The sequence below is a fragment of the Paroedura picta genome, chromosome 12 (genome assembly GCF_049243985.1).
Source record: "Paroedura picta isolate Pp20150507F chromosome 12, Ppicta_v3.0, whole genome shotgun sequence".
Classification (NCBI taxonomy): domain Eukaryota; kingdom Metazoa; phylum Chordata; class Lepidosauria; order Squamata; family Gekkonidae; genus Paroedura; species Paroedura picta.
The window spans coordinates 24,634,205-24,654,294 of NC_135380.1; the positions used below are offsets into that span (position 1 = coordinate 24,634,205).

General features: G+C 39.7%; 1 protein-coding gene across 2 annotated transcripts in view; it reads right to left on the reverse strand.

The window, feature by feature from the left end:
• The window catches only part of SLC23A2 (solute carrier family 23 member 2), a 76,983-nt gene that overhangs the window by 14,136 nt on the left and 42,757 nt on the right, over window positions 1-20,090 (reverse strand). For both annotated transcript variants that reach the window (XM_077306796.1, XM_077306797.1), the window contains exons 6-12: window positions 16,534-16,622; window positions 13,142-13,212; window positions 11,761-11,942; window positions 6,492-6,612; window positions 3,504-3,660; window positions 1,777-1,924; window positions 266-371 (exon numbers count right to left, since the gene is read on the reverse strand). In XM_077306796.1, the coding sequence (XP_077162911.1) occupies window positions 266-371; window positions 1,777-1,924; window positions 3,504-3,660; window positions 6,492-6,612; window positions 11,761-11,942; window positions 13,142-13,212; window positions 16,534-16,622 (874 nt within the window). The remainder of the gene's footprint in view (window positions 1-265; window positions 372-1,776; window positions 1,925-3,503; window positions 3,661-6,491; window positions 6,613-11,760; window positions 11,943-13,141; window positions 13,213-16,533; window positions 16,623-20,090) is intronic.

Below are 20,090 nucleotides of genomic sequence, written 5' to 3' on the forward strand. Positions count from 1 at the left end.
AGGATATTTTTCAGGTATATTTTCAGCTTGGGTAGATCTGAATGCACACCCCTACTGAAGTTTGAAACCTGCAGATGAAACCTGAATGGTTTATCTGGAACTCGAACATGACTCACAATTCAAAGTGATCAGAATCATGCCTTTTCTGTACAACTCTAATTCTTCTTTGTCTTAAGTGCTTGCAGGTGAAACTTCCAAAGGGGTTGTACCCTATATGAGTCATCTGATGGACAAAGAAAAATGCTAAAAGGAATAAACCGAGTACCTTTGTAATCCCCAAGACTCCAATATTAGGACTCGAAGAAGTGGATCCATTCCCAGTACCAAATATTCCATCCAATACACACGAAAGCCCTTCTATGAAAATGCCCCTGCAATTGATAAAAACTGAGATGAAGATATGCAAATAAGTCAGAAAGCAGATGTCGCCAGTCAGGTGCTCATGGCAGGCTGGGCAGCAAACTGTAATATGCACTGAATGTTCAGCGGCCAAAATAAGAGGAAGTTTCAAATTCTTCCATAACTGAGAATAAACCAAATATAACTAGGGGGATCTTTAAAATGTTATGCCACACAAACAAAAGGAAAAAGACACACCCAACCACTTGCAGTAAAAAACAGATCAAGTCAAGCAACCAAGAAAAAAACGGTCCCTTTTTATATTAAAAAGCAAAACTCTTCATGCCCTCTACTTGGTCTTTGTGCTTTCGGCTAATGCAATCTAATGCAACTTTCTACATCTCCTGCCACTTCCTTTGGTGTAGACCAATGTAGGGAAATCTAAACACACATTTCTTTTTTTGAAGTGTGACACCACCCGATGGGAGGGGAACATCATAGCCATGCTCCTCCATTGAAAAGCAGACCAAGTCAGAGTGTGGCCCTGTACGTACCCAGTCTGCTTTTCGATGGAGGGGCCTGGCTAAGAGATTCCTTGGCTATCAACTAGGTATATATCAGAGGTTCACAGTATATATAGCAGAGGTTCACCATTCCTTTCCGGGAATTAACCCCAGCAGGGGCCAAGAGGCTTGTCTAAGATATACTCTTGCTTCAGGTATGTGTGTGGGTGGGTCTTATTTTGTTCAGATTTAGTCTTCATCACATACCCCCCCCCCCCAAAAAAAAGCCATCTGCTTCTTCAAGCTTTTATCTTGCCAATCTTAACTGTAACATCTACTTTAAAAAAATACAACAGCTGGCTGAGTGGTACTTTCAACACTGCAACAACAGGTCACAGAAATGTATGTTGTAAGAGATTCCTGAGTCCAATAAACTTAGTTGGAATGTGCAGAAGTAAAAAAAAAATTCCCAAAACAACAGATGTACCTCTCTAACTAGTAGTGATTAATATCAAAAGTAGTAATAGGGATCAGGCCTGAGGAGAAACTCCACCACCTGCCTTAGATGCTTTGCCCTACACAGCAGCTGTGTAAGGTTTCTCGGGGCTGAGTCACATGTACATCATAAACTCGTGATTACTCAAGGCCTTATGACGAGCAGATACAAGTGTGAACCACCTCCAAGGGAAAAAAAGATCCTTGAGGTGATGCAAAATGAAATAAAAGTCATTTGTGGTAACTGATCTGTGATGCTGAAACATTAATATAAACACCTGCAATTATAAAATAGTAATATAAAAAAAGAAACCTCACAGAACTCTGTATAATCCTTTCACAAAATCAGACAGAAATATCAATACCTACTTTGCTGCCACAGAACAGACAGGGCACAGTTTTGTTTTTTTGTTTTTTAAGTCTTTCTGAGAAAACTTACCTATTTATTGCATGGATTGGTGGTGGAGGAGCGCAAGATAACCTTGCACAGGCATAGTAATCACCAATGGATTCAATGATGCTAGCAACCACCGCACTGAGCATCCCAATGACGCCTGCAGCTGAAATTGTAGGCAATCCCCATTGAACTGCAAAGCAAAAACCATGAAATCTCTCTTGGTGGATTTAAACATTATCTCTTAAGATATCAAGAGTCTCTTAAGATGAAGGAGGGCTAGCCTCTTTTTCTAGGGTGTCACACTGTCCTCTAGAGCAGGGGTAGTCAACCTGTGGTCCTCCAGATGTCCATGGAGTACAATTCCAATGAGCCCCTGGCAGCAAACACTGGCAGAGGCTCATAGGAACTGTAGTCCATAGACATCTGGAGGACCACAGGTTGACTACCCCTGCTCTAGACACACAAAAATGTGACTTCTTCCATAGTGTTTTGGCTGCACCATCAAGTGGGTACTGCATAACAGTGTTTCCAACATACATGTAGGCATCCCATGTATATTATTATGTATAAAATAAAAATAATACATAGACACGTGTGTTGTGGCTATCCAATAGCAGAGGCAGTCTTTCCCCTTTTTCTTATTAAACTATAACAAAACTTTTCCCTCACATTCTTTGATTTGTATTTAGCAGGCTCACCAGAGACCAGATAATAGTTTTAGTGACTGGACCAGCCGGTTGGCCCCATCCTAGGCTACCATCAACCTTCAAACTTCAATACTCATTTGATAAACAAAGTAATCAGAGAAGAAGGGTACCTGCATTATTAACTGTATCATAAACTTTTCAGTCATTCATAACTGGATTGGCTTGTCTGCACCAAGAAATCCAGCCCAAAATTATTGCTGCAGCAATATCTAAGGATGTATTAGAGTCACTTGGCAGTGGCTTTTTAAGGGTTTCATAAAAGGAATCTTGCCCAGCTTGTCTGTGACCCTTTAGAAGCTGGAGATTTACCTGGAGCTAATCCCATTCTCCCTGTTGAGGCACGAGGAGGTCTTGCTGGGTGTTTCCTGCCACTTGCCAGTCTTGACTGTCCGAGCTAAAAAACTTAACTAAAACTCACTTAACAATATAACTTGTTGTGTGTTATGAACTAAAAAGGGCTAATAGAAAATAATAACCTCCCTAAAACAGGGTAAATAACTTATTCTATGATTAACCTTCTACTTCTCTGCTGCCTTTCAGATTAATCATTAAGCTATTATTATCGTTTTTCATTTCCTTTTTTTTCTTTTTTCTTTTTCTTTTCTTTTTTGCAAATGGACTATTAGACAATGAAAGGATGGGACAAGGTGTCCTCCTGACTCCAAAGAAGAAGGACCATTCACAGTAAGTTATCAATGGTCATTCTATTTTACTTCATGCAAAGCATATATTCCTCCACTGGGCTATGAGCCCTCTCCAACTGGCATGTATGTATTAAATCGGCTTAAAGCCAAGGACATAAACAATAAACTGGTTTATGATGGGGGCTAAGTAACAATTCTATTTTCACTTCCAGAAAATGATAAGAAACAATGCAGAATCCAACTCCAAACACTCCGTTCTATAAGTACGTGCCAGTGAACTAGTATTTTTATTGTCTTGATGCAAGGCACACAAAAGAAGAAACCAGTAAAGTTGGAGTAAGCATGACAAAAAGCAAAGTGGTTATAAAAAGCACCCAATGTACTATCTTGGGGAGGAAAGTTTGCTACATATACTTACATGGATAGGGAAGCTTGAACCATGGTGCTACTGAGAGGACTCCTTGCCTGGCATCAGTGCGTGCATAAAATCCGTACTTTGTGCTGTCAGGAGGAAAGACGTCTGTCACGGTGAAGATGAAGCACAGCAACCATGACACCAGAATGGCAAGAATGATCTGTGGTTGGGGACAGAGAACTTGACACACTGTTGCAAGGGAACACTGAAAGTTGATGCGCTCAGAAGAACACATTATCAACATTTCCAAAATAAAAATTCAGCTGGGAAGGAATTGTATCAGTCTCCCCCTTTAAAAGGGAACTGTTCTAAAAACACATCTCCTATTTAAAAGGGAATATTTTACAATTTCAAAAACTGGGAATTTCTCCAGATAAACACTTGAGGGATTGCCATTGATCTTTTTAATATAAAAGCTAAGCACTACACATATGCATCAACTCAGAAAGGAAAATCAACGGATCTCAGGAGCCAAACAAGAAAATAAGAGAATGTATTTTTTTAAGATAGCAGGTACTTGTGTAGAGTGGGGTGAATTTAATCACCAGCATCAACCCTGATAGGTAGATAATTTTTACCCATTCATACCACTTAAAAATATTCATTACCATATATCATAGCAATGAATTCCTGGAATTAAATTACGCAATGAGGAAATACTTAATTTTGTTTCAAATGTACTACTAAACTTTTTGTTAATTATCCTGTTTGTGTTTTGAGAGGTAATACATTTAATAAACTGCCACCATGTGCCCCCTCAGCAATCTTTTCTGTAGAACATTTGAAATTCATGGGGAAGATGCTCTCATGGCACTGGTGATTTGTGTAGCCCCTTTCACAAGCTCCTCCAGCTATACAATATCCTTCTGGAGGTGGGAAAAGCAGAACCACACTTCATATTCTAAATATACCTAACATTCCAGCTTTACCTAATGCAAGCCACCAAAGTGTAATGGCTACAATATCAATTAAGGATCTGAAAGACCCAGATTCTCATTCTGTTATGGAAGCCCACTGGGTGACCTTGACCCAGTCACACACTCCCAATCTGACCTACCTCATAGGGTTGTGGTGACGATGAAAGTAACTTTGTTTTGGGTCCAAATTGGGAAGATACGCAGTGTAAATTAAGTAAATAAAATAAATCAATTGAACTCCATTCCCCAATAATTACTAAAACAGTCTGTTAAATACCATCATATTGCTTCTGACTTAAGGCTACCCTATGAATTAATGACTTCCAAAACATTGTTATCATTAATAGTCTTGCTCAGTTCTTGCAAACTGTGGGCTATGGCTTCCTTTACTGAGTCCATCCATTTCATGATGGGTGTTCTTCTTTTTCTGTTGCCTTCACCTATTTGTAGCGTTATTTTCTCCCAGTGAGCCTTTTCTTCTCATAATTTGACCAAAAGACAATGGTCTCTTTAGTCATTCTAGGGAGAGTTCAAGCTTGCTTTGTTCTTCATATGAATCTTTGTTCTTCATATGAATCTAATCCAGCTTTCCTTATGATATGAACAGATAGGGAGAGAAAACAGATCCTTGCTGATTCTGTTTCTCCATACTCTGTTTTAACAGTAGCCCCTTATCTAGAGTATAGGCAGTGTATCAAAATCATATGTTGTGGCACACCTATTTCTTTTAAAACCAACCATAGTTTTTCATGATCCAAATAGTCAAAAGCTGTGTGGTAATCTATGAAATACAAGGTGATTTGCTTCTGAAAATATGCTCTTATATGCTCCAGCAACAATGTAAATTTGAAATACAGTCTCTGGTTCTTCTTGCTTCTTCCTTTTCTGAATCCAATTCAAACATCTGGCATTTCTCATTCCATATATGATAATCTTTGTTATAAGATTATGAGCATGATTTTCGTTACATGAGAAATTGCAATGGTCTGATAGTTGCTGCAGTTTGTGATATCTATTTCCAGTGTTTTCAGTCTGTTGCCTTTTACTTTTGCTTTGCATCTACAGTTAGTAATTTTAAGCATTTCATCTGTCAACCATTGAGACTTTTCATTTCTTTTAACTACAGGAATAGTCTTTGCTCATTCTTCCTTGATAATATCTCTGGTTCCAACACACAGATCTTGTGGACCACATTCACTTAGTAGTTAGCAGTGCAAATCTGTTCTTTACATGGCTGTTTAAATATTCAGGAGTATTGTTTAGACTGTACCTTGGCACTATGAATATTTCTATGTTTTTCATCAGCTTTATTCTAATTTTCAATATTATGATCATGATCTGTACCACAATCAGTTCCCTGGTCTTGTTTTAGCGGAGAATAGAGATTCTTCTGCTTCCAAGCCATGTAATCTATATAATTTCTGTATTGCCCATCCAGTGATGCCCACATATACAGTTAACTGTTCAGTTGCCTGAAACATGTGTTTGCAATGAACACCTTGGTGTCTTCTATGTGTCACTCTCCTGCTTCATTTCATGCTCCTAACCCAAATATTTTGACAATATTTCTCTTTCCTACTTCTACATCCTAGTCACCTATGATTATCAGCACATCTTATTTAGGTCTGTGATCAATTTCTTCTTGTATTCCTGTATTAAAGCTTTCATTTTTTTTCTATTTATTATATCTATCCTTTTTATTATATTAGTTACAGTAATTAATTATTAAAGCATTTGATTTTCCCCAGCTGGCTACAGAACAAGGATCACCAATTTTACTTCAAATTGTTTGTAAAAACTTGGGCACCCTAAAACAATCCGTGCTTGAAATTCATTGCATTACAACACAAACAACAACACAACCAGGAAGTAGAGGCTACCATTCAGGCCTCAGAGCTTACCCATTATTCACAGTATTAATTTGGGGATGTGGTTGTATATTAGAAAATCAATTACAGCCTTTGAATTTGTATAACAAAAAACTAGGAAGCTTTCATTTGGCTAATTACTTCAAGAGAACAAAAGCATAGGAGATCCAATAAAACTAAGTGGGAAAACTTAGGTATGTACTTACAGGAAACATTTTAAAAAGTTGTAACCGATATGCAGTCCATCCTTTCTTAGATTTGTAAATTGGTAATGGGAATTTGACATTTCGAGCATATTGAGAAAACAGTAGTACTAAGAATATAGTTCTAAAGAAGAGAGAGAAATAACTTTTACTTGTTCGGTTAGTGCTTAGTCAGTTAACTCAGAAAATGCATTTAGATAGTCTATATATAAGCATACCTGTAAACTTAACCACACGGAAAAAACACTAGCACGAAAGACCTTTTCGTTTTAGGGTCACGGAAAACAAAACGTTAGCCTTTTGAATGGAACAGTATTTCATGCTGCCCCTTTGTTTCAAAACGTACTTTACAAACAAGAACAAAATTTAACAAGCTTTACTTTTAAGCTCTACATTTTAAAACATCGCTATGTATTTGCCTTCATAATTGAAGAAGGCAAAGTTCTCACAGAAGGTTGTTTTAGCAGCACTGGCGTCCTGGATAAGGCCTCATTTTGGGAAATCAAACAGAACCAAACAACCTGCCCAATCAACAGGGAGAAGTCTAATGAGTATTTTTATCTCTTCTGTGTCAGAAGCATGCAAAATGAAATATTAATTAGGAATAAACTTACAAAAATCTTAGCATATTTTAAAATGTTTGTGCATTTATAGTGTATCATGCCAAAGGGGAATCAAAATGGAGAACAAAATAGATAATATACAGGAAATAGTCTGAAACCTGAGAATCCAGCAAAGAAGAACTTATTTAATATATACCTCACCTTTCTTCCCAATGGAACAGAAGAAGAGGCTAAAGCTATCATTAAACTAAATGCAACATGACCATTATCTCCAACTCTTTTAAAACTTGGCTTTGCACATGATGCTAGGAAAAGAGGATAATTCAACATGAGATGGATTGCCTTGATAAAGAAAGTCACAGCCTTCAGTTTACAAGACTCGAGCCAGACTTTTTGGAGGTCATGAATTCATATGGTTACCATAAACAAGAATCCCCTTGACAGCATGTGACACACATGGAAAAACTGAAGACTAGATCCCATGAACAGCAAGGGTGTCATCTCAGCCAAAGCAAACCGTAGTGTGACCACTATCTGAATACAAAGGGTGGGGAGAAGACCCATTCTGTCTCTGCTAAGAGAGATTAGAGTGGCATCTTTCCATGTGCCTGCCTGATATATTGGAACTCCTGGTTTGGTACATAAGTCAAAAGCCTTAAGTAGCAAACTCAAGATGAGTTAGGCTGTGAATAAGAAAACTTGATATTTGGGGAAAATGTGGGAGCAAAAAGACTGCAACTAACCAATTCAATAAATGAGCAAGAAATCCTAAATAAACAACCTCTACAAATAAGCCCCATACTCCAGTTCGTGTAGTCAAATCATTGGAGCACACTAACTAAACATCTATGAGCTATTACACATATTTGAACTTTCAATCCTGGAACAAGAGGATATCTTTGGCATTCATCATAAAGACAGCCCTGAGAAAAACTAATCCATCAAGAACATAGCCTTGACATCCTAAATAAAATTTCCTGAAATTCTAGGAGGGCAGGTTACAGGCCCACAGATCAGAGAGCAAAGCTCCTTCCTAATCCAAAGAAAATAAGTCAAGACTTTTGTTCCCTTCAGGAACAAAGATTTGTTCACCACATGATGCCATGACCCTTCTGTTAAATATGAATAAAAGGGAAAAAACCCAACACTTTATTTGCACTAAAAAGGAATCTAGATCTCTTTCAAAAATGTACAATAGTTTTAAAATACGGTTTCTGTTGGAGATCATTTGACCTAGTGCTGTGCCAAATTCAGGGTTCAGTTTTCAGTGTAAAGTTGAAGCCACGCTAGATGGAGGTGGCAATGGGAATAGGAGAGAAGCTTGCCAAAATCTTACCTTCTGCCCTTCTATGTAAGCTTGCAGCCACTGTCTCCTCAATTGGGAGGTGCGCTTTAGCCATTACTACAGCCAATTAAAATCTGGGCATAAGGACCACAGGGGTCATGTATCCAATCCAATCTGGCTAAACAATATCGTCCCCGAGGATGAACAAATCCCTTACAGTGCCCTTGTGGGCAGGGGGTGATGCATCCCCTTTGCTGTGGTATTTAGCTCTTTCACCCTTATCTCATCAAGTTGACAAGCTGCAAGCATTACATAGGTATGGATGAGTATCTGTCAAAGCAACTGGACTATGCCAAGGAAGCACTGGACTAACTACCTCTGTAAAGACATGCTCTCTCTTCCAGCAGCATTTCAATGATGAAACTAATCAGTTTATCAACTGTTGTGCAGTAAATTCTGCCCCTTCAGCATTCTATGCCTCATTCTCCTGCATGTGTTTAACCATCTCCCTAACAGCAGATATCAATTCAGCCTCCGAACTAGCCAACAATCCCCTCCCCTCAGCATCCTCCCCGAGCCCCTGAAAATCCCACCCACGTGTGAGCAATTTGCAAAAGCAAACTGCAATGCAAACAGCAAACCCACATTGCCTGGAATATCTCCCAACGTTGACACAGGGTGCTGCTGAGCTTCTGCTCCTCTGCAGAGCCAGCCAGTCTCATCCAGGCAGTGGAGAGGCTGGGTGGGAATACATGGGTTCTGGGTAGGGGACATCCTTGAATTTTGTTGAAGGTCCCAGAATAACTGAGACCACCCCTTGTTGTGCAGACAGGTTCATGCTCTAGGCAAAATGCCCTAAGATTGTACAAAATGGCTCGGGGACGGGGGGACGGGACTACATCAAGTCCGGAGTCCAATTCTGGCAATGTCCAGAACAATCTATCTACTTACACTTGTCTGTAACATAGAATGCTGGACAAAAGGGGAAAAATCCTTTTCTAATAGGTTTATTTTGCTTTCCTATTAAATACAGACAGCTTTAAAGCCCACTATAACCTTATACTTATTACACTATGAAGTGCAATTACACTATTGGTCTTTTTAAACTGTGTGTATGCAAAGTGTCGTCAAGTCTTAGCTGACTTATGGCTACCCCGTAGAGTTTTCAAGGCAAGAAACATTTAGGGGTGGTTTGCCATTTCCGGCTTCTGCATGGCTGACCTGGCTGCATGGCTGACCTGAGATCTGAGGAGGTCAGGTGAAGCCTGGGTCACCCATTCTTATTTTTTAAATTGATACCAAGTTCTTTCTGGGCTAGCAGTTTGCCAGACCCCCAAGTGAAGCTGTCCTGGTAGCTCAGCTCCACACAGCCTGCAAAATGGAGCTCTTCCGCATGGCATTTGGTTGAGATCGACTGAACCAGCAACTATCTATTGGTTCCCCCCAGAATGCCCCCCCTCCCTGAACTGAATGCTCAACTGACCAACCTTTGGGGTTATAGTTATGTTAACGTTGCTATATTAGCGATATTAGTTATGAATTATTATGCGACCACTGATACTACTGTTAATTTTATGTTATTCTGAATTATAATGTATTATTATCTTATCATTTCCTATGTTCTATGTAATCCACCCTGAGCCCAATCAACTTTCTTCAATGAAATAAACCTTCCCACCTAGTCTATCTTGAAAGCTACATGCATGCGGAAAAACTCCTCCAAGCACAGATCTAATTCAGAGCAAAGACTGATCCTCCCTGAACTCAGTTTAAGCACAAGGCATCTCAAAAGAGGACAGGGTAACTTCAGCCTTAGATCTTTCCACCTTCATATTTTGCTAAGGGGTAAGTGGGAGGAGAGTGGGCGGGGCCCCTCACCAGGACAGACAGCAGTTCTAGCCAATCGGGTTAGGGCACAATCTAGGCCCTCACCAGGACAGGCCAGAAAGCGACACGAAAGCGGCAGGTCACTGTGAGTAAAGAAGGAGGCCTCTCCCTCGGGCCTAAAAGCACGGGTGCTTCTAGGCCTGAGGGGAAGGCCACACCGCCGCTGAGGGGCAGGGGGGGGGGAAGCAGGCCTTCCCACCAGGCTCAGAAACACCGCACCCAGGGGCAATGCTGTCTCTATGTGTCTGCTGGGCGGCCATGATTGGGGGGGGGGTTTCTCACGAACGGGCTTTGAATCTCGTAGTGTAATAAAAAAGTTTGACACAGTGTTTCTCTGGTAATTACATACACTTCTAAGTCCCAAATCAAAATTCCTTCCACTAGAGATCAGCCTTTCTCAACTTTTTTACCATTGAGAAACTCATAAACATTCTTCAGGCTTTGAGAAACCCCAGGGCCACTTCCCTTCCCATCCCCTCCACACCCATCATTGGCCATTGGGTGTGTGTGTGTGTGTCAACATATGGTCATAACACCCAATAAATATTAACAAAAGACCCCTGGTTAAGAAAACCTGCAATAGACTGTGAACCTACTGGTGATCAGGAATGCTTATGAAGAGCAAAGGAGGATTTATGAAATTTACTGCTATATATATTTACTGCTATATATATTTACTGCTATAATATACTGATATATATATATATATATATATATATATATATATATATATATATATATATATATATATATATATATATATATATATATATATATATATATATATATATATATATTTCATATATATGGCATATAAGAACCAACTCTTCTTCTTCTTCTTCTGCTGTAATTCTGAACAAATGCATATGCTGCTACTCTTGTATGCAAAATGCTTGCCCCAGGCCTCACATTTGTAATCACTTTTCCAGTAAGTATAATAATGGCAGTAAACCTCTGCAGATGTTGTTCAGTCTGTCTGCATGAGCAAGTATTGGTAGTTAGCAGCAGTAGCAAGCTACTACCATGACTAGGAATCGGCACGAGTGAACTGAGAGATCCAAGCATCACAGATGGCACCAGCCAAACCAGTGTGGTGTAGTGATTAAACAGCAATGGACTCTTAATATGGAGAACCAGGTTTGATTCCCCACTCCTTCACTTGCAGTCAGCTGGCTGACCTTGGGCCAGTCAGTTCTCTCAGAGCTCTCTCAGCCCTACCAGCCTCACAAGGTGCCTGTTTTACAGAAAGGAAGGACAGTATGCATTTTTTTAAGTGTAAAAGAATAATCCAGGATGAGCCATGCAGATGGGCTCCATTCTGGATATTTTTCCATTTTAGGATACAGCGCTAAAGGGGCAAAAGTTTAACAACCAGTGGTGATGGATGCTGGCTGTTTCCTACGTCCAGGCTTATCAAGAGATGAATTAAGTTGCAAGAAGAACACAGGACATGCCATTAGCCCTAGTGAAGCAGATTAAAGGCACATACAGATTAAAGGCAAAGACTGTTGGCCTGTGAAATATTGTAAATACTTACAGCATGGCTATGCCCCAGTGTTTGCCTGCTCTTTCCCCTGCAGCCTGGAAACCAGAGAGCCCGATGAGAGCCACTGTTGGTGTGATGGTCAGAGGCCCAATATATCTCAGGAGTGCTCCTGGCAGGCCCAAAAACCCAATCACCACTTCTATCAATGATGACATGATAATAGCACCTTGGATCTGAACACACAGAGAAAAAGAAACAGATTGATTAGATTTTTTAAAAATCATGACGTTTACGTTATCGAGGGGTTTTTCAAGTGGGTCATAAACTGCAAATCAAAAGAATTCTGTGACTACGCAGAACAATAGGACGTGTCATTCAGTGCAGTGCTTAAGCAGCAAGTCTTCCAGATTAACGAATGTAGGTGACGTTCAGAGGTACATTCTGAATCCAATAGAAAAGGTTACCAACTTGATCCCTCTTACTGCTTAAGCACATTGCTTAGGTTTAATACCCAACAGGGTTATTAGACCACTCTGGCCGTCGTGTCTACAGCAAATCACACTGTCATATAGGAAGACCTGGGTTCCAAGCTAACCTTTAAAGCTCTGAGATCGAACCGGCAAGGGCTGGTGGCGCCACGGAGGTGATGCTCTTAGCTCCTAGGGGCAGAGTGTATGATGCATTTGGTCACATGTGCTCCTTAGAAGCTGGCATAGAGCAGCGCAGTGGTCTCAGGAGACTGCCAGCCCCCCCTTGGCTGCAGGCCTCTTGGCAGGATGGAGCTACGGTTTGAAGATGGGGAAGAGAGAGGGGATGTTTTAAATTGAGGAACAACTTGCAGCCCAAAGCAATGGGATGGGAGAAAAGTTCCATGACAAACATGTGAACTAGGGTCTATGCTACTTTTCCCCTCTGTAATGAGACAACTGTTGTGGGTTCTTTAAGATAAATGGTATTTGTATCTTAAGACTGGACATTAGAGAGGAAGGAAAAAACTGAGCAGCTAAATTAAGAGGTGATTTTCCAACCATCCCTGGTTTTCAGGGGGGGAAAAAAACTCTGAAGACTAAATACTGATTATTTTTCTGCACATCAGTTGACTGCATTGCCATGCAATAACATCCAGGGTTCTGATAGCACCTCATTACTGATTTTAACTAGCTGCACATGCTGCAAGATGCAGAATGCCAAGTCTCTGGCATAAGGCATTATGGTCTCACAAACACTGCAATATAATTCACCAGGGTTTGAGGCTTTGTTGGCCACCAATGAATACACAGAAAAGGTTTAAAATCTGCACAATGAAGCGGCAGAAAAAAAGGCAGCAAGGAAGCAGTGAGACAATTTTAGCAATTCTGAAATAGCTGGATGCCTAAATGAGAACTGCTCACTGGAGGGAGGACAGCATGTTAAATACACCTCTGCAAGTTACCTCTCGTATCCTGGGATACCAGATATGTTCTGTGTGCAGCAGCTCTGTTGTTCCGTTTGTAACCATTACAGCTTGAAAGGGTAAAAACAAACAAACAAAAAAACCTTTTCATTATGGCAACATAAAATTAAATATTTTGAGACAGTCTAATCTCAACTAATATTGGAAACTTTCTTTCCCTTCCCACCTGCTGATTTCTGCATTCAAAATCACAAAACAGGAAAAGGATCCAAAGAGCCTTGAGCCCGAAAACATTACTAGCAGGGAGATTCTGCCTAAAACAACCCCAAGCTTTTCTTTGAAAACGTCCAAGGAAGGCGAGATTGCTGAACTTCAGGGATAAAGAAAACTAAATACTACAATCCGTCTGCTCCGGAATGCCAGATGTATAAGCAACAGTGAAATTCATCCCCTTTGTGTCCTGCTTCTGAGCTGCCAGCTTAGAGCATAGCTGTTGGGATTGGACTCCAGCTGGCACAGGTAAGTCTTATAGTCACATTACCTGTTTCTCCAGTTGGTTCCATATACTTTCCAGCAGTTTTAACCTAGCTGCTTGGTTGCCTTATTTCAAGTAGACAGGATGAACATTACTCCCACTTTTCTTTTGGACACCCTGACTAATACCATCCTCAGCAGATGAATCGGTCTTCATAATTCCTTACAAGATCTATAAGGAAACTCACAACAGGATATTTCCTGTGCTAAAGTTGCATTATGCAAAGACTAACCACGAATGCTTCACATTATGCGGCATCAGTGGTTAGCGCTTGAGAAATTCAACTAGAGTGGGTAACGCCAATCAGCACTAAGAGGCACAGGACCACTTGACAGTGACAAAGGGAAGGCTTCATAGCACGGATAACTGGACTTTTGTACAGTCTCCGTCTAAAATTGTCACCAGTTAATTTGGCTGACTAGAGTACATCTGATGCTTTATGAGGGTTAGAAACAGCTAAAGGAGATGGAACAATGGCTCTTTTCACAAACAAAAAGTTCTGTGTTTACTATCAGTTAACTTCCCTATATCTAGACACAGCAGCTCTTCCCCAAGACACACAGGAATGTAATCATGATATTCTATCATCGGGCTATTTGACCTATTGTACAACAAAGACCCAATGATGCATACTCAAGTCTGATCTATGCCCAGAAAAATCTGGAGTTCCATACCAAAAAAAAAAAAAAAGTCTGCTATCAAAGTGTGCAATTCTAATTGTACAAAGAAAATTAGAAAATTGTATTCGAACATTTTGTACTCTCGCATTGAAGTTTTTATCCTTGTATCGCTATATATTTGAGATGCAAGGTTTCTACTCTTAGGTCACTGTGGAGTAACTGGGACCTATGCTGAACTACATACTGCCTTGTGTCTCCTGAACGGGCACAAAATTGCAGGATAACAGTTAGCCAGATAAAGTATGGCCTCCAAGTTTTAAATGTCTTACTTATTAAGACTGAAAATAGTCTTCCTTTTAATAGAATGCTCAAGGCAGCTTGCAAATAAGGGAAACATGCATCAGAATTTTAAAAACAAAAACAATACTCAAGGTAAAGAACTAAATTTTTCTAAAGGCCTTCTGGAACAGGTTGGTTTATGAATGGTGCTGAAAGGCCTGTTACAATCAGACCTCCAATGGGAAGGAGTTCCATAGTTTATGACTGGCAGCTTGATACGCAAGCTTTTCTCTTATAACAGGAGACATGAATGAGACTGCTTGGGAAATTCTCAATTTTCCAATTGAGCGAAAAGGAGAAACAGGCATGTCCTTAGTAAAACACAAAAAGGCAGACATTAAATGAATAACAAGGGTTTTTTATGTATACATGCAGAATTCTAAATGAAATTTGATTGGAAATCTGTTCAAGAAATGTTTAGCTGCTTACGGGAAGGAAACCCCTTCTCAAATAGCATAATGTCTACTAAGATGTTGTTGAGTATCCTCCAAGCCAGAAAGACATAGTGTGTAATGCTGGACTTGAACTATAGCTCAATAATGGGCTTTAGACAAGCCGCCTATTTATAGTTTCAGTTGCCTGCTGTAAAATAGGAGCAATAACTCTGCTCACAGGGATGTTGTAGGGAAGCTTAAGCAAGAACCTTAACACATTTTGCTCATAAGAATGAACCACCATCTGTAGTTTATACCCAACTGACTTTAGTAATCCATTTGTAATTTCTTGGGAACCTGACAAATATTCTGACTCCAGGAGAGATACAAAATCATCAGCACCAAGACATCAAAGCTTGATAATTATGTATTAAAATATTGTTCTACACATTATTCTAAAACATTACCAGGTCTTTGCTGCATTCAAAACTACAGAACAGGAAAAACCAAGGAATCACATGGCCATTCAGGCTCTCCCATAATTTCCACTCCACCCTACCCCACCTCTGTGTAAAAAAAAAAAAAAATGTTGTTTTTTCCAGGCTACACAATATTCAGAACAGGCTGATAAAAAAATAGAGCTCTTGCAACTTAAAGCTCCCTGCAAAACAGCTCTGATTGTGAAAGTGCAGTCAGTCTTAAAATTGATGGCAATACAATCCCTTCTAAAGTAACAGATTTGTTCCCAGCCTCCAGCCATCCACATGGCCCAGTTTTTTTCCAGAAGCACTTTTGCACTCTTTAACTTGTTTATCTTGTTAAATCAATACAGCTAACATCGATGGGTGCCAGAAAAAGAACAGACAAACATAATAGTGTATGCCAGTAAAAGGATCTATCAGGTTCCTGCTGTCTAAACTTGCCCAAATGCATTCAGATTGCTGCAACTCACAAGGGACAGCAGAAGTCACTGTTCGATGGAAATAAGATGAGCTTTCATAATCAAAACTATAAAACTAAACATTTTATAGAAAATGCCACCAAAGGACTGTAGGAGAATTGAGCCACCGTACGTAAATGAGCAGCAGACAAATATAATTGGGACCTACGGAATTATTTTGGTGGAAGGAGGATGTCTAGTTTGCTTCTTCAGCAAACAAACAGTAGGCTGTGATGAGGTTCAGCATAGGGATCTTTCTGGACAGCACATCAGTCCCCCCAAATTCCAGATATTTCTGAAATCCAACACACCCTCAATAAAATAACTAGCAATGTAATCTTATACCTTCCTGAGCTGACTGATTTCAAAAAGGATGACTTCCATCTATTTATGCTCCAACTCTGAATTAAATACAGGATTTCCCACTTTCATTTACCGCTAAAACAGAACAAAAACAAATTCTTGTGGTATCTCTACCCTATTTACTGTGACATAAACTTTTGTGGACTAAAAGGCACAAGTCCGCCAGGTTTTATGCCACAATGAATCAGTTCAGTCTCTAAAGAGGCACAAGATAGAGCAGAAGAGGGGGAAACGCAGACTAACATGCACTGTCTACCTACCTGTGTTGTTGCATTTCCACTTGTCCAAGGAGAGAATCGCTCTGGCTGGAGCCAAGAATGCAAAAGCACTGGCTTGAAATAAAGGTAACCTAAAAGAAGCAACAATTTATTTATTTTATTTATATCTTGTAGGTCCAAGATTCTGAATCTCTGGACCATAGAATGTGAGAACAGCACTGCAACACAGAAAAGGATCATAGGTAATACCTCCCTCTAGTCCCTTGGTTTTCACTTCAACTTCATCCTTTTCTGTGAGATGTACATTATATGGATATGTATTGGTATGGGCATATATGAGTGTTGAAATTAGCAACATGCATTTATGGGCTCTGTAGCATTGCAGCATACTGTGTGACACTTAAATATTACCCTGACTTTGGGCTTGTACCTTGGTTTCTCTCAATTATTTTTCTCTGATTATTCTGTTTAATTCCCCTGTCCATCTTCATTCCAACCGTGCATTAGAACCGTGCTACTTTGCTTTAAAAAGCTCCTAAATTAAATTGTGGTGGTTCAGATTCAGGGGCATGTTCCTTTCTAATTGGGCATAAAAAATTTAAGTTAACAGCTCTTGCAAGGACAGGAAAATGAGAGATGATTGAAGAATGGCTTCCTTTTGGCACATGGCTATTTTATTTTATGCATTCCCAAGTACAGTTTCAGAAGTGTGATCATGCACACAATGCATAGAATACCAAGTGATGGTTTTTGGGTTGCTCCCCTGCCATTTACTGAAGCTGACCATGATGCATGAGGGAGGGAAGCAACATTACTTCACATTTAACCTATGTTGAAGGCTTTATCGCCAGAAAGCAGTAAATATTTTAACAATGCCCTCTTCTGAGCATAATTCAAACATACTGGATTTTAAACCTCAAAAAGCCCAAATATTCTGGCTCTGTGCATTTCATTTTCTTTGTGCTTGTACCTTGGTTTCTCTCAATTATTTTTCTCTGATTATTCTGCTAAATCCCCCTATCCATTTTCTTCCTTCTCACTTTCAATCACATGTTCCAAATGTCTCTCCACATGTTCCAAATGTCTCTCTAAAATCTTGCCTTTATGCTCTATCCATTCTTCCAGGGATCTTCAGAAAATCATTGTCTCCCAGACATTAGTATAGAAAAGCATGTTGTTATTAGAGGTTTGAACTGATTGTACTAAAAAAAAAAAAAAAACCTTGCTACCTGCCCAAAGCATTAGGAACTGGCAGATTAGAAGCCTCTGCTTTTAACCTCTGGGAGGTTTATGGCAGCCACAGGCAGCCACATCCTGTGATCAAGGTAACGTATTTGCAATCTCACTTGGGTGTTTCTATATGTAAATGCGTATGATGTCCAATGATGAATTCTGTAACACACATTACTTTGGCAAAGATCACTATTTTTTTTTACGTACATGCTTGCATAGGAGGTAAACTGCAAACCTGGTCTATTGAACAGTGACCTGCAAACTACCCACTTTTACATATCATATAGGGAAGGACAACCTAATGGCCATTAGCAAAGAAAACAGTTTTGTGAGTACAAATTATGGGAAAATTAAATTGTGTCTGAGATCTAACACAGGTGTAAAGCTGAACTTTATTCCTGGTAAAAACAAAGCAGAGATATTCAAATTGGGTGATTCAATCTCTTGGGTGTTTTATTGGCCCATGTGTCATGCCTTCAGCAAGGTTAGTACTAAACTGCTGCTCCTCTCCCTCACGTACGCATTACTCTGTCTTAAAAAAAAACAACCTTAATTAAACTGATGCAATTAAAAACATTCTTGAAAAGTGAAATCACATCTGAGTGTTTAGAAATGATTTCCGGATTGTTATTTTTTTCCATGTAATGGAGGGGAAAAAATTTGCTTCCTTAAACTGCACTACTTAAACTGAACCATTTAGGATATAAGCTCATTTATTAGGATGGTAAGGGCTGATATCCACAGGCATTCTACAGGCTCATGTACCTGTTCCTATTGCTGCTAATTCTTTCAGGACACCTTAGAAACATCAGGCTTAACAACTATATTTCATCCTTTCCCCCAAGGACTGAACCCAGCGATCCGTGAGCAGAACACACAGCCAGTCGCTCAACTTCCCTGCTCCCCCTACCCCCAAATCCTTTCAAACCCTGGGGAAAGTTGATTTCAGGAGTTCTGGCTTGTGTAGAGCTACAGTTCTGTAGGCCAGTGGGCTGCAGAGAGGGGGCAGCAGGGAATGAAATTGCCCCTCCTATCCATTAACTCTGCTGACAGAAGGAAGATGAAGGAACGACTTTGCCTCCTTTCCTCATCTCATAGCAGCCCATGAATCAGGGTGGTTAATGGCTATTACTACAGGTGAGTCCCACAACCCTGGGTCACAAGGAACTGTTGGGGAGGGAAGAAATCTGGGAAGACCTACTATCCTTGCATGAACAGATCACTAAATGCAAACAGTTCAGTCATCTCTCATTCACAACATTCTGGCCATCACTTGCCTAAGTCTGTCCATGCAAAAATAAAACAAGCGTATTTGCTTACTTTGTTAGTTGAACTTCACAAATGAAATTCAATAGAAATTCAGTGCTAATGTATTATTAAGAAAGATTTCATGCAAGGCATTCCATAATGGGATGCACTTTGAGTTTTAAGAAAGAAAACATACGAAGATTAAGCATGGTAATACTTCCACTATTGCATATACTGTGTTCAAATACATAATAAAAACAAAAGTTTATCTGAACCAACTTACTATGGCTTAGACAGATCTATCATTCTGCTATAGCCTAATGTTATCAGCTTCCTGGTGTAACTATCACTACAGTTCTGAAACACGGAATAATTTCAGGTATGCACAGAAGCTTTCCAAACCATGCGAGTTACTCCTCGTAAAGATTTTAGATTAATAAATAGCCTGGATTCCTAGAATCAGAATGGCTACTAGATTGCCAAGATTCTATTATTTACTGTTGCTGATTAACAGAAAATTTTAAAATGTGAGCAAGGTCTTAGTTCAATTGTTTAGCTGCAGTTAATGATGAATAGGAAGCTGTCAGTCTTGGTACCATATATAGTCTGAACAGTATTTTAAGACCTGCTTTTCCCCCATAATGGAATGTATTCTATATGAATAATTTGAACAAAATTCTCTAGGAGGACAGTTGTGGGTGTAGTTTATGGGGGACTTGTGGAGGGGCCTAACTGAACAAAGTCAGTTTCAGAGGGTAAATGAAATCTACAGTAGGAGAGCCAGATTCGAATCCAGTAGCATCATAGAAACTGAGTAGATTTTAGGGACATGAGCTTTTGAGAGTCAGTTTGTATCTTACAAAAGGAGCTTTGATTCTCAAAACTTTATCTACTGAAAATCCTGTTGGTCTCTGAAGGAAGTCGTTGGCAGAACTTGCAGATCTCATTCAGGCTTCTCTTCTCACAGTTTGAGCACTATTTGGCTTAATTCTGACCCAAGACATTCTTAAGATTTGCTTTACATTTTGGACTAATGTATGACAATTCAGTGGCAGAACAGTGTTGTTTTTGTTGTTGTTTCTTTTCTTTTGTTTTAGAGGCCCCAACAAATTTACTAG